Source organism: Propithecus coquereli, unplaced genomic scaffold (genome assembly GCF_000956105.1).
Source record: "Propithecus coquereli isolate 6110/MARCELLA unplaced genomic scaffold, Pcoq_1.0 Scaffold101, whole genome shotgun sequence".
NCBI classification, from domain to species: domain Eukaryota; kingdom Metazoa; phylum Chordata; class Mammalia; order Primates; family Indriidae; genus Propithecus; species Propithecus coquereli.
The window spans coordinates 5,487,336-5,510,539 of record NW_012133970.1 but is presented as its reverse complement, the minus strand read 5'-3'; the positions used below and the strand labels follow the sequence as shown (position 1 = coordinate 5,510,539).

The 23,204-nt window shown below is 44.8% G+C and overlaps 1 protein-coding gene across 1 annotated transcript in view; it reads left to right on the top strand.

Annotated features, from left to right (window-relative positions):
• Nucleotides 1–23,204, top strand: part of MSN (moesin) — a 64,839-nt gene that overhangs the window by 28,097 nt on the left and 13,538 nt on the right. Inside the window, exons 2-3 of the mRNA XM_012643545.1 lie at nucleotides 14,022–14,105; nucleotides 22,571–22,666. Coding sequence (XP_012498999.1) covers nucleotides 14,022–14,105; nucleotides 22,571–22,666 — 180 coding nt within the window. The remainder of the gene's footprint in view (nucleotides 1–14,021; nucleotides 14,106–22,570; nucleotides 22,667–23,204) is intronic.

The following is a 23,204-nucleotide window of genomic DNA, read 5'->3' as shown; positions in this document are numbered from 1 at the left end:
CTCCTCTAGGGAGGGGAAGTGTGGTAATGACATTATCTTTCCCCAGGCAGCCACGTGTTCTCTGAGAACAGGATGTGGGGAGGGCTGGGCCCCAGTCACAGGGTATGGGGGTGGGCACGGGAAAATGGGTTGGCGGTGTGGCCATGAGGATTGGTGCCTGCTTGCTTGGCTTTGAGAGGCATGAAGAGCCTCTGTATTCTTGAGTGTCCACTCATGTGTTCACCCCACTGCTGCCCATGGCACATCTGTATTCTTATCCTAAGAAAGACTGTACCTTTCTTAGGTACACTTGTGTGTAAGAAGGACAGCTTTTTGGCTTGCAGAAACTCAGTGAGGTGGAGTAGGCCAACGTAGGGTGCTCACTGTACCAGCCCATGCCTTGTGACTCCTTGTGACTGCCTGTAGCTATGGGCCATTTTGGCTAGGTTTCATTGGGGAGCTAGGCCTCAGTAGAGAATGGGACTGCTTTACTGCTCTTTTCCAGGGCCCTAGTTGTTCGCCTCCCCCCAAATGACTCCTTAGCACACTGAGTTGATTTGCATGTTCAACTTCCTTTCAGGCCCCATCCTCCTCTTTTCCCTGCCCCCACTGCTTCTGTTGGGGACCTCTGGAGATGTGCTGCCTGGGGTGGGGAAAAGAGGATGTGGCTAGCTTCCTGTGCAAGGGAGGGTGGGGCGCCTGCCTTCCTGCCTGTCTGCCCAGCTGCCATTCACCCAGTGCTTGAGGAACTGCCTGAAGAGTTCAGTTCCGAGTCACCAGAATCTAAGAGGCTCTCTGGGGCATAGACATGGGGCTTTGCTCATGCTGGTCTCTCTTCATAATTCTCTACCATGGGGATAGCTAGGCATTCTTTTCCTGAAATCACAATGCTGGGAGGGACTTTAGAGGCCAACTAGTCCAGCCACCTCACAGATGGGAAAGTGGAAGCCCAGAGAGTCCTAAAAGTCATATAAGGAATCAGTGGCAGAGGTAAGATGAGTAGAATTCTAGAAGGTCAGACCTGGAGCTCTCTCCCTCCCCTCATACTGCTAGTCCAGAGGGTTGCAAACTATTTGGCTGAGCTGCCTGGTGAGCAGTAACCTCCCTTTGATCAGAACAGCTCTACTTTTATGTCCTTCCTTTTTTTTTTTTTTTTTTTGTGAGACAGGATCTCCCACTGTCACCTAGGCTGGAGTGAGGTAGCATGATCACAGCTCACTGCAGCCTCAAACTCCTGGGCTCAAGAGATCCTCCTGTCCCAGCTTCCCAAGTAGCTGGGACTATAGGTGTGTGCCACTATGCCCAGCTATTTTTTTATTTGTTTGTAGAGACAGGGTCTTACTGTGTTGCCCAGGTTGGTCTCAAACTCCTGGGCTCAAGTGATCCTCCTGCCTTAGCCTCCCAAAGTGCTGAGATTACAGGTGTGAGCCACAGCACCCAGCCTTCCTTTATATCTTGAAGTTTTGTGTGATTTTCCTTTTGGGAAAGTGAGGAGGCAGGAAGCTGCTAAAATAGTAACAAAGTTGAAAACCACTGAGCAATACCTACCTATTATAGTTGGGAACACTCAGACCTAGAAGGGGAAGGGAGTGTCCCAAGTCTACTGGGACCAGACCCAATTTCTGGACCACTGTTCTTTGCTGGTTGCTCCCAGCTAATGATGTAGCTCCCTCTACCACAAGAAGGACTGCCCCTACCCTGTACTGCCTTGCTCTTCTCCCATCCCGAGGAGAACCCCTCTTGTAGTACCCTACAACAGAGCTAGGAGGCAGAGGCCACTTGATTTCTTGGGTGAAATAAATGACAATAGGCAAGCCTTTGGAAGGATCTTGTAACCTTAAATAAGAGAAACTTGGAAGGGCAAAGAACAGTGTACTAGTAGTTGAGGAGACTGGGGTTCTAGTTTTGTCTCCTTCAACTTGAGCATATTGTCTTATGTCACTGAGCCTCCATTTCTCCCTTCTGTAAATTAGCAGTTGTCTCTGCCCTGCCTTTCATGCAGGATTGAATTCAGTGATAGAAAGCATGTGGGCAAGTGCCTTTTAAACTGTAGAGCACTGTGCATATGGGGCTAGGATGATTATTGTATACAGGTGAGTCAGAGGCCCTGGAAGAATCTGGATTGGATATGGGGTTGCAGGAAAAAGTAACTAAAATTTATCAAACATCTACTACATGCTAGGTACCAAGCCAGGTGCTTTTCTATTAGTAAAGGAGATAATGCCATCCTTCCAACAATCCTGTGATGTAGGTATTATAATATTACTTCCATTTTACTTGTAGGGAAACTGAGGCTTCAAGAGGTCTAGGGACTTGCCCCAGGGACTCCCTCCAGAGCCCAGGCTGTCTGTCAGGTATTTGTGAAGAGACCTTAAGAATGTACTGTGGTTTCTACTGACCAGCCCACTCCATGCCTTATTCCAGCCTCCTTCCTCTGGGGGGGGATGGCACTGTGTCTTGTTGCCTTCATGTCTCAATCCTGAGCCTTTTATCCTCAGCTTTCCTTGGTGGTGCACCAGGCACAATTAGTTGCCCTTGTTTTGCCCTTTAGCTGATGGGAGAGCCCTATGAGTCAGCCACCTTTTGGCTGACAATAAGGCCCTCCTGCTACTCAGGGGTGCTGGTAGTAGGAGAGCCAGGGATTTGTAGCTAGCAAGAGCTAGTTCTTGGTCAAGGTCATGTAGCCAGAAGATGGCATTTGCTTCCTTTCTTTGAGAGTCGGTTTCTTCATTAGTAAAATGGGTTTAAGGATGTTTATCTTGCATGTTTCTCATGTCCAGTGATGTACTGGTAAATGTTTAACAATCAATTCTTTGACAAATCCATAATTTTTACCGTTTGTCAACTCCCATGGTGTAAATACGCCATGGCTGATTTGAAGCTACTGACACAAAGTCCTTGATGGAGGAGTTGGGAAGAGATGTGCATGATCAGCTCTAGTGCGAGCTGGTTCCACTGCACCATTGCTAGTCATACCTATCCTAGACTCCTGCCCTCATCCTTCCAACCTGCTTACACCTGCATGCAAATGTAGCATCCTTTCCTCGTGCCTCTTCTGTTCCCCAAGTTTCCAGAACATCCAGGAAAGGGAGAGCATCATTTAAGGTCTGCTCCTTGCCTAAAAGTTCTCCCAGGAAAGAGTGAATGTGAAGTGTTTAAGAGGCAGAGAACTCAAGAGAGCTTTGGGGCCCTAATTAGAGCATTTTGATCAATGTGTTGTTTTGGCTCCTGAGGTATGTGCACTGGCTGTTTCCTCCCACTGTCTGACTCTTAACTGGAAGGCAGGATGGTTGAAGACTCTGGACAATGGCCTGAGGGCTTGACACATTTAGCTATCTGATTGAAATTTCAAAGTTTCTAGTCTTTCTCCTGCTTGCAGAGCCTACTTTGCTGGGTCCTAACTTCAAGATCTCTGTCATGGGGCTCTCTGGTCTAGAAAGCATTTTTTAGGACCAGACCTTTGGTCCTATGCTCTCATCTCAGCATCATCTGTGCAAGATGATGCTTATTTCAACTTTTCAGATGGGAAGAATCACCTGGGGCACTTGCTAAAATACTAATTCCCAAACCCCTCCTCTAGAGAGTCTGCTTCAATAAGCTTGGAGTGGCATCCAGGAATCTGGGTTTTTTGACTAGTGCCACAGGTGAATATTTTGATCAGTGAAGTTTGGGAGACACCTCATTAAGCACTGCACGACACTCCTGCCAGGGTGGCATCATCATGCCCATGTCACAAGTGGGGAGATCTGAGAGCTCATGGCTTGTTATTGGTAGAGCTAGATCTTGAACCCAGGTTTTCAGAATACAAAGCTATGTTTTTTTCCTCCTACAAACGTGACTTTAGTGCACAATAGTGTATGTGGTGGTAGGTAGTGATGATTCTAGATTGGGAGGAGCCAGCATAAGCCCTGCCCTACCTTACAAATAGGGAGGCCAGAGTGCTGAGTGATCTGGAGGCAGTAGCAAGACTGACTGCATCTTTGATCTTTTGTGGAGGTGGGCTCTGTTCAACCCTGGAGAGCCATTTACCAGGCCCAGTGGCCCACATGTCTCTGCAGTTACTCTTTTCTTGCTATGTTTCCCTTCCGTCAGGCATCCTGTAGTCATATTAACACCAGGTCATGAAAGGTTGATTGGTTTGGGAGCTATAATCTATGCCAGGGGCTTCCAGATCTGGCTGGGCCTTGGAATTATCTGACACTCTTAACTTCTCACACTGGGCACTACTTCTGGCCTAATAAAGCCGAGTCTCTGGGTGAAGCCAGGGAATCTGTATTTTAAAAACTTATCCCAGGTGATTCTAATGAGCTAGTTTGCAGCCCCAGCTTGTGATCTTCTGGATACCATCTGAGTGAGTTTGGAGGTCCTGGTGGGTTGTGTTGAGGAGTGGAAACTTGTGTATGTTGGTGGAACATAATTGGAGAAAATGGCAAGGGAGAGTCCAGAATGAGGAAGGAAGATCAGGCAGCCTTTGAAAAGAATAAGGTAGCATAGGTACTCCTATTGTGTTCTGCCTCCCCACAGGGCTCTGCTTCTTGGAGGAAATCCCCATCTCTCCTAAGGAGAAAGCATTTAAAATAGTGCATGAGTATGTGTGTCTCTAACTGTTGGGCATAGCTTCATATTATCTAGTCAACTAGAATCTAATCACATTTTTAGAGTTTGCCTCGAAGGTGAAAGAGTCCTTTATGCTAGAAGGGCTCTTTGAAGGTCTTCTTGGGCAGCCCCTACCCCTCTGTAGTCAGACAGGTTTTTGTTTTAAATCATTACTGACAGGTAGGATATTTGTAATAATATGGCTAAAAGGGGAGGGATTGGTAATCCCTACTTATGATGTGTCAGGTACTATCATGTCTGTTATTTTAACTTAAATCTCCCAGTAACCCTGTAGTGAGGTTGATATTATTAGACCCATCAATTAAGAGACTGAGTTTTAGAAGGAGGAGGGCCAAAGAAGCTCCAAAGCCTCTTTCTACTATTCCACGCTTTGCCCCTCAAAGAGCTGAGACCATTATATCTAGGATAAGGGCTCCAATTTTGTGGGTTCCCCAGATACCAGGTTTAGCTGTCAACTCAGCAGCAAGATAGGTAGAAAGTCTACCTTAGCCTAGCCCTGGGGTTGAAAACAGAGCTTTTTGATTAGGCCTGGGAGCCTCCCCTTACTCCTGTATAGTTGACTGATCCTGGCTTTAGCAATTTTAACACCCAGGGTTACAGGATGGGGGCAGAATTCCCATGAGCAATGGGTGGAACCCAAGCTAGGGCTTGGATGAGTTCCAGTGTACTTCAGAGATGTGATGCTGGAGATTGCTGGGGTGTGTTCCTGAGCAGAGGTAGTGGAGCCCTCTTCTGGTGCCCTGGACAGAGCTGGCATCTTCAGGTAGCCAAAAATGGTCTGTTTCTAGTCTACAAATACTTCCTGTGAAACTTGCTGGCAGGAAGCTGGGTCAAGCAGGAAACTGATGTGAGAGAGTGAAGCCCAGCCGGGCGTGGCCCCAGAGAGGGGATTTGCCCATTTGGAGACTTACTTTATTAATGATGGGCCTGCTCCCCTTTTATTTCAGCAGCTTTGAAGTTTTATCGAAATTGAAGAAATCTGTTGTCCTTGACTGCCTGGATACAAACCCATTCCTCAAATTCCCTGCCTCTTTCTCTGCTCTGTGCCCTCCTCAGTCCCCAGCTTGTGTCTTGGCTGTGCCTGTTACTGGGGTTCTTCCCAACCAGTTGCTATCCAAGTTTTTGCAAAGGAAGCTGTCCTGGAAACAGGGCTCTCTGAATTTCCTTCCATGTTGTTAGAAAAGATTTAGTCTTCCTAGAACGGATGGTGGTCAGTGTCCCAGAGGCTGAAAGTTAGGCCTAACCTCTATTGAAAGCTAGACTTCTAAGCAGTTCTAGCTTGGAGTTTTTCATGGAAGAAAGTTGGTCCAGCCTCCTCTACATTGTCTCTCCAGATCAACAGTGTTGTGTGTGAAGTGTCTACTGTTAGTTCTAAGTGTCAGGGTGACACTATGGCTTGTTAAATAGACTAGTGGATCGAGAGCCAGGTTTTTAATCCCTACTCCCACACTGCCTAGCAGCTGTGTGGCCCTGAGCAAGTACCTCCCCTTCTCTGGACCTCAGTTTCCCTAGATGTATATTGTGGGGATGTGAACATTTGAATCAAATGATCTCCGAGGTTCCTTTCAGGTTTGACAGTTTGGGATTCCGGACTGTTTATTATCTTAGAGAACAGGGATGAGAAATTCAGATGGGAGAAAGCCAGATGAGATTCTAGGATGAGTGGGTTGAAATCATGAGGAAGTGTAAAGAGGAGGAATGGCCATGCTAAGGAGCTGGTAGGACAGTGCATGTGCCTAGGAAGGAGAGATGTGCTGGGGTTGGGGGAGTGTTTGCTCTTGTGGTATGGCTTGATTTTGAAAGGAAGATGTGGAGTTAGGCGTATTCACTAAGGAGCTAGTTTTCTTCCTGACTTTCACATGTGGAGAGAAAAAGATGGGGGATGCTATCTAGGCCTGAGTTTGAACAGTTGAGGCTAGATTAATGAAGAAGCTGCAGCTTGCTAGGGTGACATCACTGTTGCTAATTTTTTTTTTCAGCTTTGGCATCTGCCCTGAGCTTTCCTCCCACAGTGACAAGGTGGCTATATTTCTATTGCTGAGAGGGGTTAGTGCCCCAAATATAGTAATTGCAGGAGTAACACCCAGTCTTCCAGTTAAAATGCTTTTGGACAGCAGGGCTAGGCCAAAGCAAACAAAAGGGGACCCTTGTCTCCCATGTCCTCTGGAGCAGTTGGAGTGAAGAACTACTGATGACCCATTAAGGCGTGGGTGTGGGTGGAATTGGGTATGGTTCTCCTTTCTAGAAACTACTGGGAAAAGGCACAGGCATAGGAAAGGTTAACTCCAGGTAGGTGTTACTGGCTGTGTTGAGGGTCTGGAAATGGGCAGGAAGAGGTCAGAGCAGATAATTGTACCAGGTACCATTTCCAAGTCAGTAGGGAAGAGGCTGAATTGGTGGGAAGTGAGTGAGTCAGTGGAGGAGGAGGAGGCCGCGGCGGCTGCGGCGGTGGAGGAGGAAAAAAATGGTTCTTAGGGTAGAGAGTCAAAGCAACCCTTGTTTTTCCCCTTATGGAAAAGAGCTGCTTGAGCCAGTGCTGTCATCCTAAGAGGCAAGATAGACCAGGCCCTGCCCTGCCCTGGCCCCAGTCAAGGCAGCAGGAAATGGTGGGTGCTAGAGCCTAAATAATGGGGAACAGCCTCTGAGCTGATGAAGGTGGTTTGGGTGGCACTGTGGTGACTATTCTTTGGCCAGGGAAGAAACTGGAGTTCTAGGGCTACCCTGGTAGGGCTCATCCTTCCTCTGTGTCCCCTCCCCCACATATACTCGCCTCCTTCTCCACATCAGTGGCCCCACTGAAAACCCAAAGTGGGTAGGCCCTCTGGGAGAATGGGGAGGTGGCAGGTGGGAAGTGAGGTCATTGAGCTCAGACCCAACTGGGCTGACTTACAAGCTCTGTTCCCACAAGGGGACCTTACCAAGCAGTGCTTCCTACATGTGCCCAGGCTCCCTATGCCAGAGTGTTTGGGCCTTGGCCAAAATAGTTGCCAAGGCAGTATCTGAAGACAGCAGCAAAATCAGCATGACCAGAGAGAGGTGGGTGGAGTTGTGGAAGGAGCTCCAGGAATGTCCAAAAGACCCGCCTCCACCACTTGCTGGCTGAGTAAATGTGGCCTCAGTGATGTTAAGTGAGACTGTGGGTGATGGGGCTGGCACATTGTTGATATTCAGTAAGTGTTCATTTCCATCCTTCTATCACCTTCCTCTATGTACTTCAGTTTTCTAATCTCTGCAGTGAGGCTGGTAATGCCCATCCCCTCTGGCTTGGAGGTCCATGCTTCAGGCAAGTTACTTGTGATTTTTTGACTCCCCCTCTGCTTTTCCTTCGTTCTCTTTCAAACTTCTCTCCAGGAAAGAGACGTCTTATAGTTCAGTGACACGAGGCAGATGAGGGAAAACCATTGCCAAACCCCTTTGCTGTGGCTGGGTTACTGTTCACCTGGGTGTTCCTGGCTCTAGGCAAAAAGAGGGTCCCTTATTTGAAGCTAGCAGGCCCAGAGACCAATGTACACCAGCTGCTGGTGCCAAGGCAGAGGTAGCATCTGGTCTGGTTATTTTCATAGCTCAGGCTAACCAACCGGGGACACGGGAGAGATCCCAGTTTGTTGAAGGCTTTGGACACTGGACCACTGAGATGAGTTTGTTCATACTCAGTGAAGGGATTAGTGTGGGAAGTTTCTGTGTTGAATTGTTCAATGAATAACAGTAGGTTTATTGTTCTTGGCCAAGGGGTGGGAGGGCTAGTGTGTGTGTGAGAGGATGACACTCCCCACCCCAAACACACACACACACATACACACACACATTTTTTGTTTGTTTGTTTCTTGAAGCCTTAATGTTCTCCAGAGACACAGTCTTTGACCTCAGGCTGTGCCTAAATCCCCCAGGGCCTGGCTTAGGCAGAGATTTAGGTGTATGAACAGTTCTCTACTGGGGACTACATCTTGAAATGCTACCTGGCCCAGGTCAACTTCTCTATTGCTGCCAAGCTGAAGGGCTGCCTGGGAACTTTCTCCTGGCTTTGGATGCTACATTTTCAGATTCTTCCCTCCCAAACTAGACCACTCTCTTATCCTCAGTGAGAGAGCAGAGGCCAGGCCCAAAAGGAAGGCAGTGTGTACCCCCTTAAGGATGAGCATCTGGTGGGCCCTGTGTGCCTTGGGTCCCAGATTCCTCTAAGAGAGAACAAAGCAACCTTCTTTTATCAGGACTCCTACCCTGCCTATCACCTTTAGGCCCCAGTTGTTATTACCCTTTTACCCCTGCCCTCTGACCTTCAACACACATGTAGAAAACAGGAGAACACAGACTCATAGCCCTGTCCTCATGACTCACATTTTATTCTTCTTTTTAACTTTTTATTTTTTTTAGTTGACACATAATAATTATACACATTTATGGGGAATATAGCAATGTTTCAATAGATACAATTTATAGTGATCAGATCCAGGGTAATTAATATATCCATTATCTCAAACATTTATCATTTCTTTGTTTGGAGAACATTCACTATTCTCTCTTCTAGCTATTTGAAAATATAGAATATATTAATGTTAACTGTAGTCAACCTATAGTACTGTAGAACACTAGAACTTATTCCTCCTATCTAGCTATAATTTTGTACCCTTTAACTATGCTCTATACCCACCCTCCATGCTCTCCCTATGCCCCCAACTCCCCCTACCCTTCCCAGACTTTAGTAACCTCTGTTATACTCTTAACTTCTATGAGATCAACATTTTTAGCTTCTGCATATGAGTGAGAACATGTGTTTAACTTTTCGTTCCTGGCTTATTTCACTTAACATAGTGTCCTCCAGGCTCATCCATGTTGCTTCAAATGACAGGCTTTCATTATTTTTTATGGTTGAGTAGTATTCCATTATATGTATGTACCACATTTTCTTTATCCATTCATATGTTGTTGGACATTTGGATTGATTCCATATCTTGGCTATAGTGAATAGAGTTGCAATATACATGAGGGTGCAGATATCTCTTCAGTATACTGATTTACTTTCCTTTGGATAAAGGAATCATGTAGTAGTTCTATTTGTAGTTTTTGGAGGAACCTCCATACTGTTCTCCATAGTGACAGTACTAGTTTACATTTCCACCAACAGGACTCACATTTTCTTCTGAGTTAAGTGGAGACAAGGATGGAAGTTCCTTTGTGTTTGTTTTTCTTTCTAATTTTTTTTTTAAACCTAAGATTGTCTCCAGAATGAAGTTCAGGAAACCTCAGGCTGCTATCCCTGGAGAAGCAGCCACAGTGGAATGGTAGAAATTCTGAGCAGGGATTCAGGAGAAACAGGTTCCAGCTGGGTTCCCACTGGACACCTTCAGATTTTAGAGCCCTTATTCTGGGGCAAGGCTCTATCTAGGAAGGAGAAAGCATGGCCAACACTAACCTCTCTGATATGCTTATTCCCAACCAAGAATGGGCCCTTCTTTACTAATTGATTTATTTAAAAAACATTTCTTTAACAAATATTTGAGTATCTACCATGGGCCAGCACTTGACCCCACCCTTGGTCAGTACCCTGAACATGCTAGATTAACATGACCTGTAATTGACATGATCTGCGAGAGACACTGGCTTGCTTCCTTTGAAAATTCTTTCCGGTAGTTCCCTAGGAACTCCTAGGCTATGGAATGTTTCCCTGAAGTCCCTCTTTCCTTAGTTTCCTTCTCGGGTGCTTTCTTCTAAAAATCTCAGTTCTGATTCTGCCCCACCCTGCCCAGAACCTCTAGGCTGGCTGGCCACTGCCAAGAGGATTAAGGGTCAGCTTTCTAGCATAGCCTTCAAGGCCCTCCACCTACCTTCCCAGCCTGTCTGTCTACTCTTCACTCTGAAGGCCTCATTCACCCTGGAGCAGGCCTACATACTGCTTGTAAATGGACCATCTGTATCCCTACCTCCCTCTTGGCCACCACACACATTCGTTTTTCTACCTGGGACATTTGGGTACTCTTCCCCATACCCCCACAGTCCCGTTTTCCAAAATCCAGCTTGTCCTTAGGGACTAGTACAAATACCACTTTGAACTCTGGTTCCTAATTTCCAAAAAAGTTTTCCTCTGTTCTTCTGTTATGGCACTTTTCAGGGTCTCCCTTGTGCATTATAGTTTTCCTGTTATTTAGTAAGTGACTTGAGACCAGGGACTGGTTCTGCAGCTCTACTCCAACCATAGATCCTTTTTTTTTTGAGACTATCACCCGGGCTAGAGTGCCGTGGCGTCAGCCTAGCTCACAGCAACTTCAAACTCCTGGGCTTAAGCGATCCTTCTGCCTCAGCCTCCCAAGTAGCTGGGACTACAGGCACGCGCCACCATGCCCGGCTAATTTTTTCTCTATATATTTTTTAGTTGTCCAGCTGATTTCTTTTCTATTTTTTAATAGAGATGGGGTCTCACTCTTGCTCAGGCTGGTCTTGAACTCCTGAGCTCAAACGATCCGTCCGCCTCAGCCTCCCAGAGTGCTAGGATTATAGGCGTGAGCCACCGTGCCCAACCACCCACCATAGATCCTTAAAAATTGTGTTCCATTAATATTGAGTGAATTGAAATTAATTTATAGGAGGTTTCTTAACCTGGAGTCCTCAGACCTCCATGGGGTCCATGGACATAATTTGAAGTGGGAAGGATTTGTAAATTTAGATGGAGCAAAATTATGTGTTTGTTTTCACTAACCTCTCACTTGTAATTTAGCCTCTCTTTCAAATATGAATGTAGGCCAAAAACAATGCAGTAGTAATAGCAGTACCTGTGACTTTGTTACTAACTCCTAGGCTGTGGAATGTTTTCCTGGAGTCCCACCCCTTTCCTTAGTTTCCTTAACTGATAAGAGTTTATATATAAACTATATAAAATATGTATTTTATGCCATGATTTAGTTATTATAGATTTCTCAAAATATCATTTATGTTCAATGTAAATTTGAAATTATTCTAACTATTCTAATAGCTAATTATGCTAATATTTCTAATATCCTGCTTCTGATTATTCTAATAACTAACAAATAAGACCTAGTGCTAGGTAATTATTTAAAATGATAATAAATAACCACATATTATTACATTTTGATAACTATTTCAATATAATTGATCTCTTTGTATCGATTTTATGCATTTACAAATATTCTAAGAAGATTCACTAGATAGGCAAGAAAGGTCCCTGGCATAAAAAGGCCAAGATATAAAATGTCTCCATCTCTGTGGGTATATACTGTACTATATCTGTCTATCTCTTGTATCCCTTTGCTTGGTACCTGTTCATTTAGCCAACCTCTTGTGTGAGTACCCACTAAGTCTTGGGTGCTAGAGAGGTAATTCAAAGTGAGACATAAATCTTGAGGTGAGAATGAAGTCTAATGTACTAAAAAGCCCACTGCACCCTTTCCACTCTCTCTTGTCTCCTCAGTCATTGATATTTTGAAGTTACCCCTGACCCAGCTCAAGGGTGATTTAAGGCTAGATATAACAAGATACCTCACAAATTTTAGCCCACTGGGCCTCATTCTTCCTACTTTATGAGGGCCCATTTTATAGGGGTCACTGGATTGGCAAGAAGCCTAGGGTAACACCGAGTCAAGGTGGCTAAACTTGCCTTAGTCCCACTGGGGTACTTGCCTTAGTTGTTCCTGCCTTCAGGGTTTTTCCGGTCCCATTGTCAATCCTGAAATAGATTTCCTCCCTGGCTCCCTAGTGAGATTTATTTACAAAGTTGTTCCCTGGGCCTGGTCCTCATCAGAATTGTTTAGCTGGCAAAATGGCTGTCCGGCCCCCTCTTCCCTGCTACCTGACCCCTCTGCTCAGGAAGGTCCCAGAGGTTCAAAGACTGATAAGGCTTAATGTTTTACCTACTCCATGGGGATTTGCATCTTTGGCAATTCTATTTCTGGTCTTTTCCCTCAATAGTATAAGTAGTATGTGACCATCCTAGAAAATGTAGATTAGGTTTTTTTTTTAGGTTAAAGAAGGGAGAAAGCACTCATAAGATCACCACCCCAAAACCAAGCCTAACACTTGGACATGATTCAAATCATCCCTGTATGTATACTTTTTACAAAGTTGAGTCCATGCACTGTATGAAAACTTCCTCACTTACTATTACTAAAATGTCTTCCCTGGGCATGAAATAGTCTTCATAAAGATTTTATATGACCATATAACAAGCCATCTTGTGGCTGGGTCATACAGACTACCTACTTAAGCAAAATGGCTAACAATTTAAAAAATTCATCTTTGATTTCTTTTAATGGAAGAGTTTTGCACTTTGTAAGAGGAATTTAGCATATTGGTTTAAATTGTGAGGTTTAGATTTAGACCTAGATTTAAACCCTGTTTCCACTTAATAAAAATGTGACTTTAGACAAGTATCTATTGCTTTATCCTCAATGTGGAGATACTACTCTCCACTTCACAGGGTGATTGCTGGTATTAAATGGAGTAGCACATATGAAGTGCCCAATGAGCAGCAAGTCTTGACACATGAAAGCTACTGCCTATTGTTATTACTACTACTACCATCACTACCAAGTTTTCAGCCAAAGGAACAAATCTCTAATTATGAAATTTCAGCTATCATTGACCTGGGTTAGGGAATCTATTTGTAAAGGTGGTGGGTACTTTTTCTAGTGCCTATGAAATCAGGTGTGTGGCTGCCTGTTACTTTGGTCTGGGCCCGTGCCTTTGTCCCTCTGTTGACTTGGCTTTGGTAACACCTCTGTGCTGCCCACACCCACCTCTGTTGAGGCCCTCTTCTTCTCTTATGCCTAGGGAGACCAATGAGACATAAATACAAGAAGTGTTAACAATGCAAGGCTGTATATAGAACCACAGACGTCAGCACTGAAATGGTCGTTGGAGATTACCTAGTTTAATTGGTTTCCCCTACCCCATTCCTGCCTTTGCACAGATGAGGGAAACTAAGGTTCAGGAAAGAGATAAGAGTTATCTAAGGTTGGAGATTGAGCTGGTTACAGTGTGCTAGGCTTGGAACCCAGTGTTCTTTATCCTGCTCTTAGCTTGCTTCTGCAGTTATCTACCAGTGCTGTAGATAATCCAAGCTGTAGATCAGAGGTAAGAAGAGAATGCTGTGGGTTGGGGCTGGCTAGCGTAGGTGGGGAAGACTTCCTGAAAGAAGTATAGTTAGCACTTGCTTCCTCTTGGTTGTAAGCTGTTTCTCGTTCTTGTTTGCCCCTTGGTAAGTATTGCCCTGTGGCTGTGTTTTTTGTCTTCAGTAAGGTGATTGGGAGCAGGGACTGGGTTATTGCTTGTTCGGGTCAATATTCCCACCAATATCTAAATTTCTCAGGTTCTTAGCATCCTAGTTTTCTCCTCTGTGGTTGAACAGAGATATTTGTCCCAGGCTTTATTGAACACAGAGCCAGACAACTAACCTGCCTTCTTTAATCTCATCCTAGATCAGTGTGCGTGTGACCACCATGGATGCAGAGCTGGAGTTTGCCATCCAGCCCAACACCACTGGCAAGCAGCTGTTTGACCAGGTAAGAGAGGGACTTGTTGCTCCTTAGCCTTCTCCCCTTCTCCCAGTAGCTTCCACCACGATGCTAACCATCCATTGCCTTCTGCCTCTTGTCAGAGAATCTCTTTCTCTACTCACTCTAAGATAGGTCAAAACAAAGGCTGACTATGGCCTTAATAAAAAAGGGGGCAAAGTTTAACTTTGGTAACCTGTATCCCATGGCCCTGATTAATCCTACCTTTGGTAGGAGGGGGTATGATTCTGTGCTAGATACATTACAAATGTTAGCACATGGAGCCTTCCTTTCAACTCTGAAAGATGTAAGTGATGGCTTCTCCATTGTAATGATGAGAATCAGAAGTTAAATTTAATTGCACCCAGTTGGTATCTGGCTGGGATTTGAACCCCATATTCTTGCCACTGTACCACACAGCTTCCGTCACTTTTTTTTGCTTCCTAGTAGAAGGAAACCAACTTATTCTCCCTGAGGCAGTGAGCTCAATGTACATTTCTCTCAAAGGAATGCTGGGCTTACGATGACACTAGGGGTGATGGATGCAGTGGGAGGGTATTCCACCTTCTGCAGGCGTGCCATGGAGATAACTGCTTAATCCCTTTTGGTAAAGTCATTTCTATCTCCAACCCAAGGGGTATCCCCTCACTGTGAATCACCACTATCAGAAAGGATGTGCTGTATAATAACCAGGTGGGAACAACAGAATCTTTTAGCATTCAAACAGTCCCCAGGGACCAGGGAAATGTGCCATTTGTGGCCAGATTTCTGGAAGCAAAAATGAGGCTCCCATTTCCAGAGACTGGGACCTCACAAGATTGGACATTATCCCATTTTCCCACCAGCCTCTGGTGGGGTGAGGGTCTGACTTATTGTCCAGGATGTTGGAGCTGCATATCACCTTGATAGAGTCTCCTGGCCCTCTTGCTTCCCTTTTTCCCTTGCTCTCTGGGTCCCTTTACTGTATGAGAACTTCCCCGGGGTTGAGGAGCGGAAGGAAGAAGGAAGTAGGAGGCTGTGTTCAAATGGGCTAATTCTATTGCTGTGAATATTCCTGACTGGTGACAGGAAAGATAAGTATGAAATGGAGATGGCGGTGAGACGGGGCTGTTTTCCATTCAGGTCTCTATGTGAGAGGAAGGAAGGGATGGCTAGAAATCTGAGGACAGCTTGCACATGCCCTTTAAGTCCCTGATGTTACACAGAGTGGGGAAAATTGTTGTCTGTGGCTAATATGCATGATAGTTAACATTTGTCCAGGGCTTACTGTATGCCAGGTACTATATTTGACTATCACCATGCCCTGTGAGTGCAGGAATTAGTACTGGCCTATTTTAAACATGAGGAAACAGTATTCTCATCTTCCTAGCTATACCTTGGGGAAATTATTGAACCTCTCTGGATTGGTATCCTCATACCCACCTCCAAAAGTCTAATACCTACCTCATAGGCTTTTTGTGAGTATATTATGTTTTAATTCTTGCCTGTTACCCAGAAAAATTGGTTATGGTGGTATATAAGGATGCCTAACCCAAAAAGATAAATTAGAAAGAGATGAGAAAGATAATAAGAAAATACAAATAGAGAAGAGGGTGTTATGTAAAGCATCCAGCATGTAGTAGAGGTGTAATAAATGATAGCTCCCTTTCCAATACTGTGGTGCTTCTTGTCTCATTAATGAGCTAAAGTTGGGAGATGGGCTTAATGATCCTCAGAATATCTAACTTAGGATTTAGCTGAAACTTGCTTCTTCTCTGGAATTTTTTTTGTCTTTGTTTTGTTTAGAATGGTGAAGTATAATCATTCATATTTAATTTGTGAAAATACAAATTAGTCTGAGGAAGATTTAAATACATACTTACTACAATTAAATCAATGTGCTGACATTCACAAAGCTCACAAGTGATTACAGTGCTAGTCTGGAATGAATGATGCATCCTGATTATTATTAAAGTTTTACATTCTCTCTTTGCATGCAAGTTTTATATTGGAGAGTTTCCCATCTGTAGTATCTAAGTTATCTTTCCAATCTGGTTATCTCTGAAAAACTTTATCTCTGGCATTTATTTCTGCATTCCATTTCTTTTTCTCTTTCATTTTTATTCTCACTATTTTGATTTCGGTCAACCCTTTTCTGTAAAAAAGAGGGAAATACCTCCCCTGACTATGATCAGCTGTTGGTGTATGTGGGGGCTGGGGCTAGCTGCCAGGGGGCACATCTCTTCTACACAGGCTTCTTACTGTCTCTGGGACAAAAGGGAGGAGGTGTCGTGTAATACACAAGCTTTTGGGCCCTTTGTTTTAAACAGCAGCATCATTCTGGGCAGCAGCTATAGAGGGGAGCGCAGATTTTATGGTCCAGCTGGGAGCCAGAGGCTCCTTTGGCTTTTACCTAGACTCCTTCCCAGGGCCCTGATTCTGCTCACTCCCCCTCCCAAACCAAATGACGCCATCCCTTGCCCTCAACACTGGGGGCTTTGTTCCTTTGCATTGGAGGGGGATGGCTGTGGAGGGTGAGGAAGGCATGATTTAGAGCCTGGGGCAGAAAAAAATACTTGAACAAAGAGGTTTATTAACTTTGAAAAGCTGCAAGGCCTAGTAATTTTTCGTTAGTGTTGGTTTGGTTTGCGTACTGTGGGTGTGGTTCTGAGCGAAGCCCAGATGGTAGGGAGCCCTGGCCAGATTGGTTTGCTAGTTCTAAAAGCTACTGCTTCCCATACAAAACCCTTGAGAGACTTGAGTTTTTCATACTGGTTGGGGAGAGGAGAGGGAGGAAACCAGGACGCTCATGACTTCCCATCTAGAATATCAGTGTTGTCTTGAGAAGTACCATTTATTTACCTACTAGGGACTATCCCTGGCTAGATACTTTCACCTCTCAGAGGCAGGATTATTGTGAGGATTAAAGAACATACTGTAGGTCACATAGTTAGTAAGTTGTGACATGGAGTTTTAAATACAGCTCTGAAAGCAAAACTATACCTTTCCTCCGCTGCACTACTCTGCTTGGTGAATGAGGCTGTTTAGTTTGGAGAAAACTCAGGAAAGATGTATTCTCTGTCTTCAGAGAGAATTGTCCTAGAAAGGAGGGGGCAGTCACATTCTGTGAGGTCAGAAGAGTAAGAGCTGGGACCTCATAGGTAAAAACTACAGGGAGAAAGATTTGAGCTCAAGACAAGGAATTAAGCATTTGGCCCTCTTGAGGATAAGGCAGGTCAGGACGGGAATCCACAGAGGTATGTGTTCACAGGCAACTGGGGGATGCGAGCTCTTGTCTCTCTCTCACTTGATGAGGCATACTGGAGGAAGTCTGTTCTCTCTGGCCCTTGAGACCCATCATTCAAGGAGGCCCTCCTGGTGGAGTCAGGGCCTGGGAGGAAGGAGCTGGCCTCCTTGGGGAGAATTGACAAAAGCTCGAGGACCATCCTGGAACCCAGCAGTCATCTGGCTGATGACCAGAGAGGAAGCAGATGGGAGAGGAAGCACTCTCCTTGGCACCAGTGATAAATAACAGGCAACAGTGAGATGCCATAATTTGAGTAGGCCCAGGGCCTGGTGGGAAAGGGAAGTGGGGCCCACAGTTCCTCCCATTTATACCTCTGTTTCTTTTTGTGAGTGTGCTTACAGCTAGGGAGGAGAGTCGACATGTTTTGCTAGAGTGATTCTGTCACTTGCCTCAACTTCTGAAGCCTGAGCGTCTTCAAAAGGCTCTTGATCATAGATTATATAGGTGCCACTAAGGGGCAGTGCTGCCACTATGAGTTCCACTTTGAGAACCCTCTGTCTGGCTCCTCCTCAGGCAGGGTCTCTAGCTCTAACTGTAGGCTACCTTTTCCTGCCCCCTCCCCTCAAGGTCTTTGAGCTCTAGGAGAGAGGCGAAATCTCAGCGTGCATTCAGTCATTTGTTCGTTGACTCATTCAACATTGACTGAAGGATTATTCTGTTAAACACTATCTCTGCCCTTAAGGAACTTGGAGTTCCTTACCTATAGAGGCATAGAAAAGCATATTCCACTCTCCTCCCACAAAGAATGAAATAAGCATCCTTGAGGCTCAGGTTGCATGGGATGGTGTATGAGGCATAGGATCTGGCGTCAGCCATAGGTTCAAATTCTGTCCTGCTACTTAGCTGTGTGACCTCGGATGGCTCATTTAGTCTCTCAGAACTTTCCTTTCCTCAGTAAAATGGTAATCATACTAATCTCAGAGATTTTGTGATTTAATACTCAAACAAGTAAAGTGTCTGTTGTATAGCAGGCATTGTAATGTTGGTTGTTCTTATTATGGCTAAATAAGTAGGTGGCACTTGCCCTGGGAGTTCAGATGAGGGAGCTGTGAAATCAGGAAGCTTTTGTGACTCAGTAAAGTACTTAAGACTCAAAGACTCTGCACTGAGGACAGCAAACCTTTCTTTTCTTTGTTCTGATTTTATTTGATAAAATAACTAGCATCTGTTATTATAATAGTAGTATCACCATCTTCCAGATGAGGGACTGAGGCTTAGAGAGGTGAAAATATCTGTTTAAGGTCACGTAGCTAAGAAGTGGTATAACTGGGAGTTGAACCAGAGAATGTAGCATTTTCAGGTTTTCCGGTGCCTTTTATCAGCTGTGTCCTCTGTAACCACACCCCTCCCTTTGCCTGATTCCAAAACTGAGAACTCTACCAGCTGAGTGTGTTCTCTGTTATAGAGCAGGTGGCCACTTGAGCAAAGGCAGTGTGTAGTAACAGAAGCAGTGATGGTGGTAGTCCTTCTTGGAGCTTTCCATTTGTGCATTTATTTGCTTTCAGGTGGGTGGTTGATGGAGCTGCTGCCAAACCTGTAATGGGATCTCAGTGGGCCTCAGGTGTTTGGGCATTGACGCAGTTTTGCGCATCATTTCTTGTGTATTTCTCCTCTTTAGGCTCCAGCCTTGCTTCCTGATCCTGCTCTGGGCTTCTGAAGTGGCTGATGATGTCACTAGTTTGTTTACTCAGATAGATACATGGGGTAGATATAAGGAAGGAGGCTCTTTGCTCCAGAACTGACCTGACCTCCCCTTCCTTCTACAGACCCCAGATGTAGGCTGCCTCCACATATAAAAGTGAGGTAAAGGGAGTTATTTCTTACATCCAGAAGCTCCTGGTAATTAGTGAGGATTTTCTCAGAGGCAGTTTCTTCTGCTCACTGGACCTCAGTTTTCCGGTGTATGTTCTTGAACGCTATAACTCTCCACAGTCTGTTTTGGGGATTTTTGTGGTGGGGCTGAGTAGAATCCACATCCTCCAGTTTCTTAAGCCAATGTCTTACAAACTGAAGTCCTAGTCCTTCTAGGTGAATGTGGCAGGTTCTAGGGGGGACATAAAACTGTGAGATAAATGTGATTTACTATCTTGGAGTGTCAATTTTACTTGTAATAATTTTAAAAATTCAATATTTAAGAAGTAGCATGTAAATTTGCATGAATGATTAAGACTAAACCTGAGGCTTCAAGGAAATTATGGCTGGCTTATAGCCATCTACTTATTATCTCCCGTCACCCATTCCACCCTACCCCCTGTATCCCCTGGGTATATACAGTAATTATTTTCTACTGCTTAAGGATTTCTTCCATGGCAGCTTTGAGAAATACTGGCTCAGATCAGATGAGCTGGTAGTCTGGGATCAAAGGGAGCCAAGAAAGAATTTTTTTTTCCCCAGGGATGGAGCCATTTCTCAGAGTAGAATGATACAGACCCTAGTCACTGGAGCCACAGAGGTTATTCCTGGAACTGGGAGCTAGATGCTTCTCTCCTACTTGAAAATGAAGTTTCTCTTTTCTCTCAGGAGCAGAGGTCTCAGCTGGAAGCAAAGCTGGAAGCAAGCAAAGCTTGGCCTCATTTCCATGTCCTGACACTTGGAAATGGGGCCAAGAGTTGCATGATCAAATGGTTCCTATTACCCCATGGACCTTAATTAGAGATTTCCTTATAGTTTGGGGTCAGGGGTCATCCTTTTGTGTCCTTTGTTCTTTTTCAGTCTCAAGTCTGACTTCAGACCATATTTCCTTCCTCCCGCATCCTCACTTCCTGACTTCCTCACTTTGGGACTTCAGTGCAGGCTGAGAGATATTGCTCATCTCTTCAAGCCCTAGAGGATAGGGAAGTAGAAAATTTATGTTTCTGATTTCTTTATGTTTACAAAGGAATCATCAGTGCTCAGAGAGATCAAAATCCCTCACTGATCCTGAAATCTTTCTTTTGACATCACTTTAGCTATTGTTTTGTCTGACTTTTCTGAGCTACTCTGGATCTCAGAACTACTTTGGTCCCCATGATCCTCCTTTTCTCATCACACCCGTACCCATCCCACCTAGTGAAACAGACAACATGGTGCAAAAAAAGGCCAAGGAGCTCACTCCTGGATCTCTAGGACTGTCTGCACAGTCTGTGCCTGCCTCACTTCCCTTCAGTCCTGGAGGCTCTGAGCCTCTACAACCGGCCTGTTTGTACAGGCAAAGGCTGGTTGCTGCTTGTCTTAGTCTGTTTTGTGTTGGCATAACAGAATACCTGAGACTGAGTAATTTATAAAGAAAAGAGATTTATTTGGCTTACAGTTCTGGTGCCTAGAAAGTCCAAGAGCACAGTGCCAGCATCTGCTTGGCTTCTGGTGAGAGCTTTCGTGCTGCTTCATAATGTGGCAGAAGGTTAAGCCATCCACAAGGGTGGAGCCCCCATGACCCAAACATACCTCCTATTAGGCTCCACCTCTTAATGGTTCCACCTTCTAATATGGCTGCACTGGCAGTTAAACTTCAACATGAGTTTTGGTGGGAACAAACCACATCCAAACCATAGCACTGCTCTCCTAGTTCTGTTCCTAGTCTGCCCCCTCTGCCCATGACCTCGTATCCTGGCCCCAGTGATCCATCTTTTCTTTAGCGTCTTCAGTGGGGTTCTCAGTCTCTCTCTCTCTGTCTCTCTCTCAGGGCTGAATTGTTTTTTGGAACTTGCTTCTTCCCACCAATTGCATCGGGACACACTATTTTTCTGCAACCCTGTGGGAAATCATTAGAACTGTTAATTGGGCCTGTCTTAGATCTAGGATGAAATAAGAGGTGCTTTAAAAATTCTTTCATGTTCATACCCACCTGCACCCTGCATCTTCTGCAGAAAGCCAATGTCACATTTCAACATAAGGCACAAGTCACCATACCTGGCTTGGATTATTTTTCTTAACCATTTACAAAATAACCTTGTAACCTAATTAGTAGAATGACAAAACTTAAGAGAAGAAAGAGATCATTTAAGCCACACTCCCAGTTTGGATAGATGAGGAAGCTGAGGGCCTGGGCCAGGAAACATATCTAAATGCAGAGGTGGTCAAAGTTCATTATATGGATGGGATATCTGGGCCAGAAGAAAGACAAGGCAGTTAGTCACTTGAGAACGCCAGGGATCCTAAGCTCCTGTGAACACTTGGCATTAGGAGATAGCATGCTAGAGAAGAAAGGGCACAGGCTTCGGACTCAGACACATTAGGGTTCTATAGCTCTGTGATTTTGTATTATTATTATTTTTAATCAGGAAGTGCCCTGAACCAGAATAGGTTCAGAGAGACTCCTGGCTCTGTGATTTTGGATAGGTTGCCTCTCTAAGCGTTAGTTTCCTCATCTGTTAAATGGGGATAATTGCTATCTCACAAGGTTGTTTAGTGTTCAGTACCTGGCATGTGGCTTAATAAATATGAACTACTTTTTCCTTGGGGTCTCTGAATCTCTAGATTGGAAACTCTAGGCGTGACTGTGGGGCCTGACTTTGGATGCATAGTAGAAACTTAGCACCCAGGAGCAGCACAGCTTCAGGGTATATAGATACCACAGGCTCTGCTTTGACTTTATCGAACATTCCTTCTTGGGGTATTATAAATGGGACTCAGCCTTAAGGGTGTGGGCATTACCCCCAGTTGCTAAAGATAAAGGACGATGTATGAGAGCAACCCAGGAGAACAAGATGCAGGAGTTAATCCAACTATCTCCACCTTCAGTCTTTAATCCATCCTGCCATTGTAGAGGGAGGGAGGAGGTATCAGAAATTTGAATGGATTTGGAGTCAAACAGACCTGGTTTGAATTCTGACTCTGCCACTCACTGCTTGAACCTTGGGACGAATCGTTTCATCTCTCTGAACCTCACTTTTGCTCTCTATAAAATGGGCCTAATTATAATTGTATCATGGGGCTGTTGTGAAAATTAAAGGAGATGATGGATGTAAGGTTCTTGGTGTATAGCAGTGTTCATAAGTAATAGATGCCTTCCGTACCTGAGCAATACTTTGTTCAGAGAGATGCTGACATGAGTTCTTGATCGCTGCCCAAGTATATTTTCTTGTCAGACTCTGAGCATCTTCAACCCTTTAAGGGCAGAGACCATGTTGGCTTCAACCTTTGTATTTTCCTCTGTGCCTGGCACAGGGTAGGTATGCAATCAATACTTGTTTTGTGTTTTCTCTTCTAGGTGGTGAAAACTATTGGCCTGAGGGAAGTTTGGTTCTTTGGTCTGCAGTATCAAGACACTAAGGGTTTCTCCACCTGGCTGAAACTCAATAAGAAGGTAACTGCTTACCCCTCTGCTGGGTATGGAATTCATTTTTCCACCAGAACTAGCTCAGGGGGTTACCAAGTGCTAGTTGGCAAACCTAGGGTACCTAGGGCTGCGTTTGTCTTTGGGTGGTCTGTTGACCACCTGAATCAGAATAAGGGCAGAGAACTCAGCCAAGACAAAACTCTTGTTCTGTCTCCACTTTGATTTCTGACAGTGAGAGTGGCCAGCATTCAAGGAAGCATCCTTTCCTTCCCAGTGGGAGGTCTGTCTTGAACTTTGACTTGTTTTGGACCAAAGTCATTACTGGCTTCTCAAGAGGGGATTGCTGTCCCCTTCTTTCCACACTGAAGGGCTGTAGGAGATTTATTAAACAGAGAGTCACAGACTCTTGAACTAAAAAAAATTCTTAAAGATCTCATAGTCTTATGCCACCCCTACCCAACTGGTCAACTGATGCCTGAACCTCATATAGATGCTTCTGTCTTCCTTGATCTTCTACATCAATTGGACCCCAAATGGGACAGTTTAAGTCCATTCAAGCTCTCTG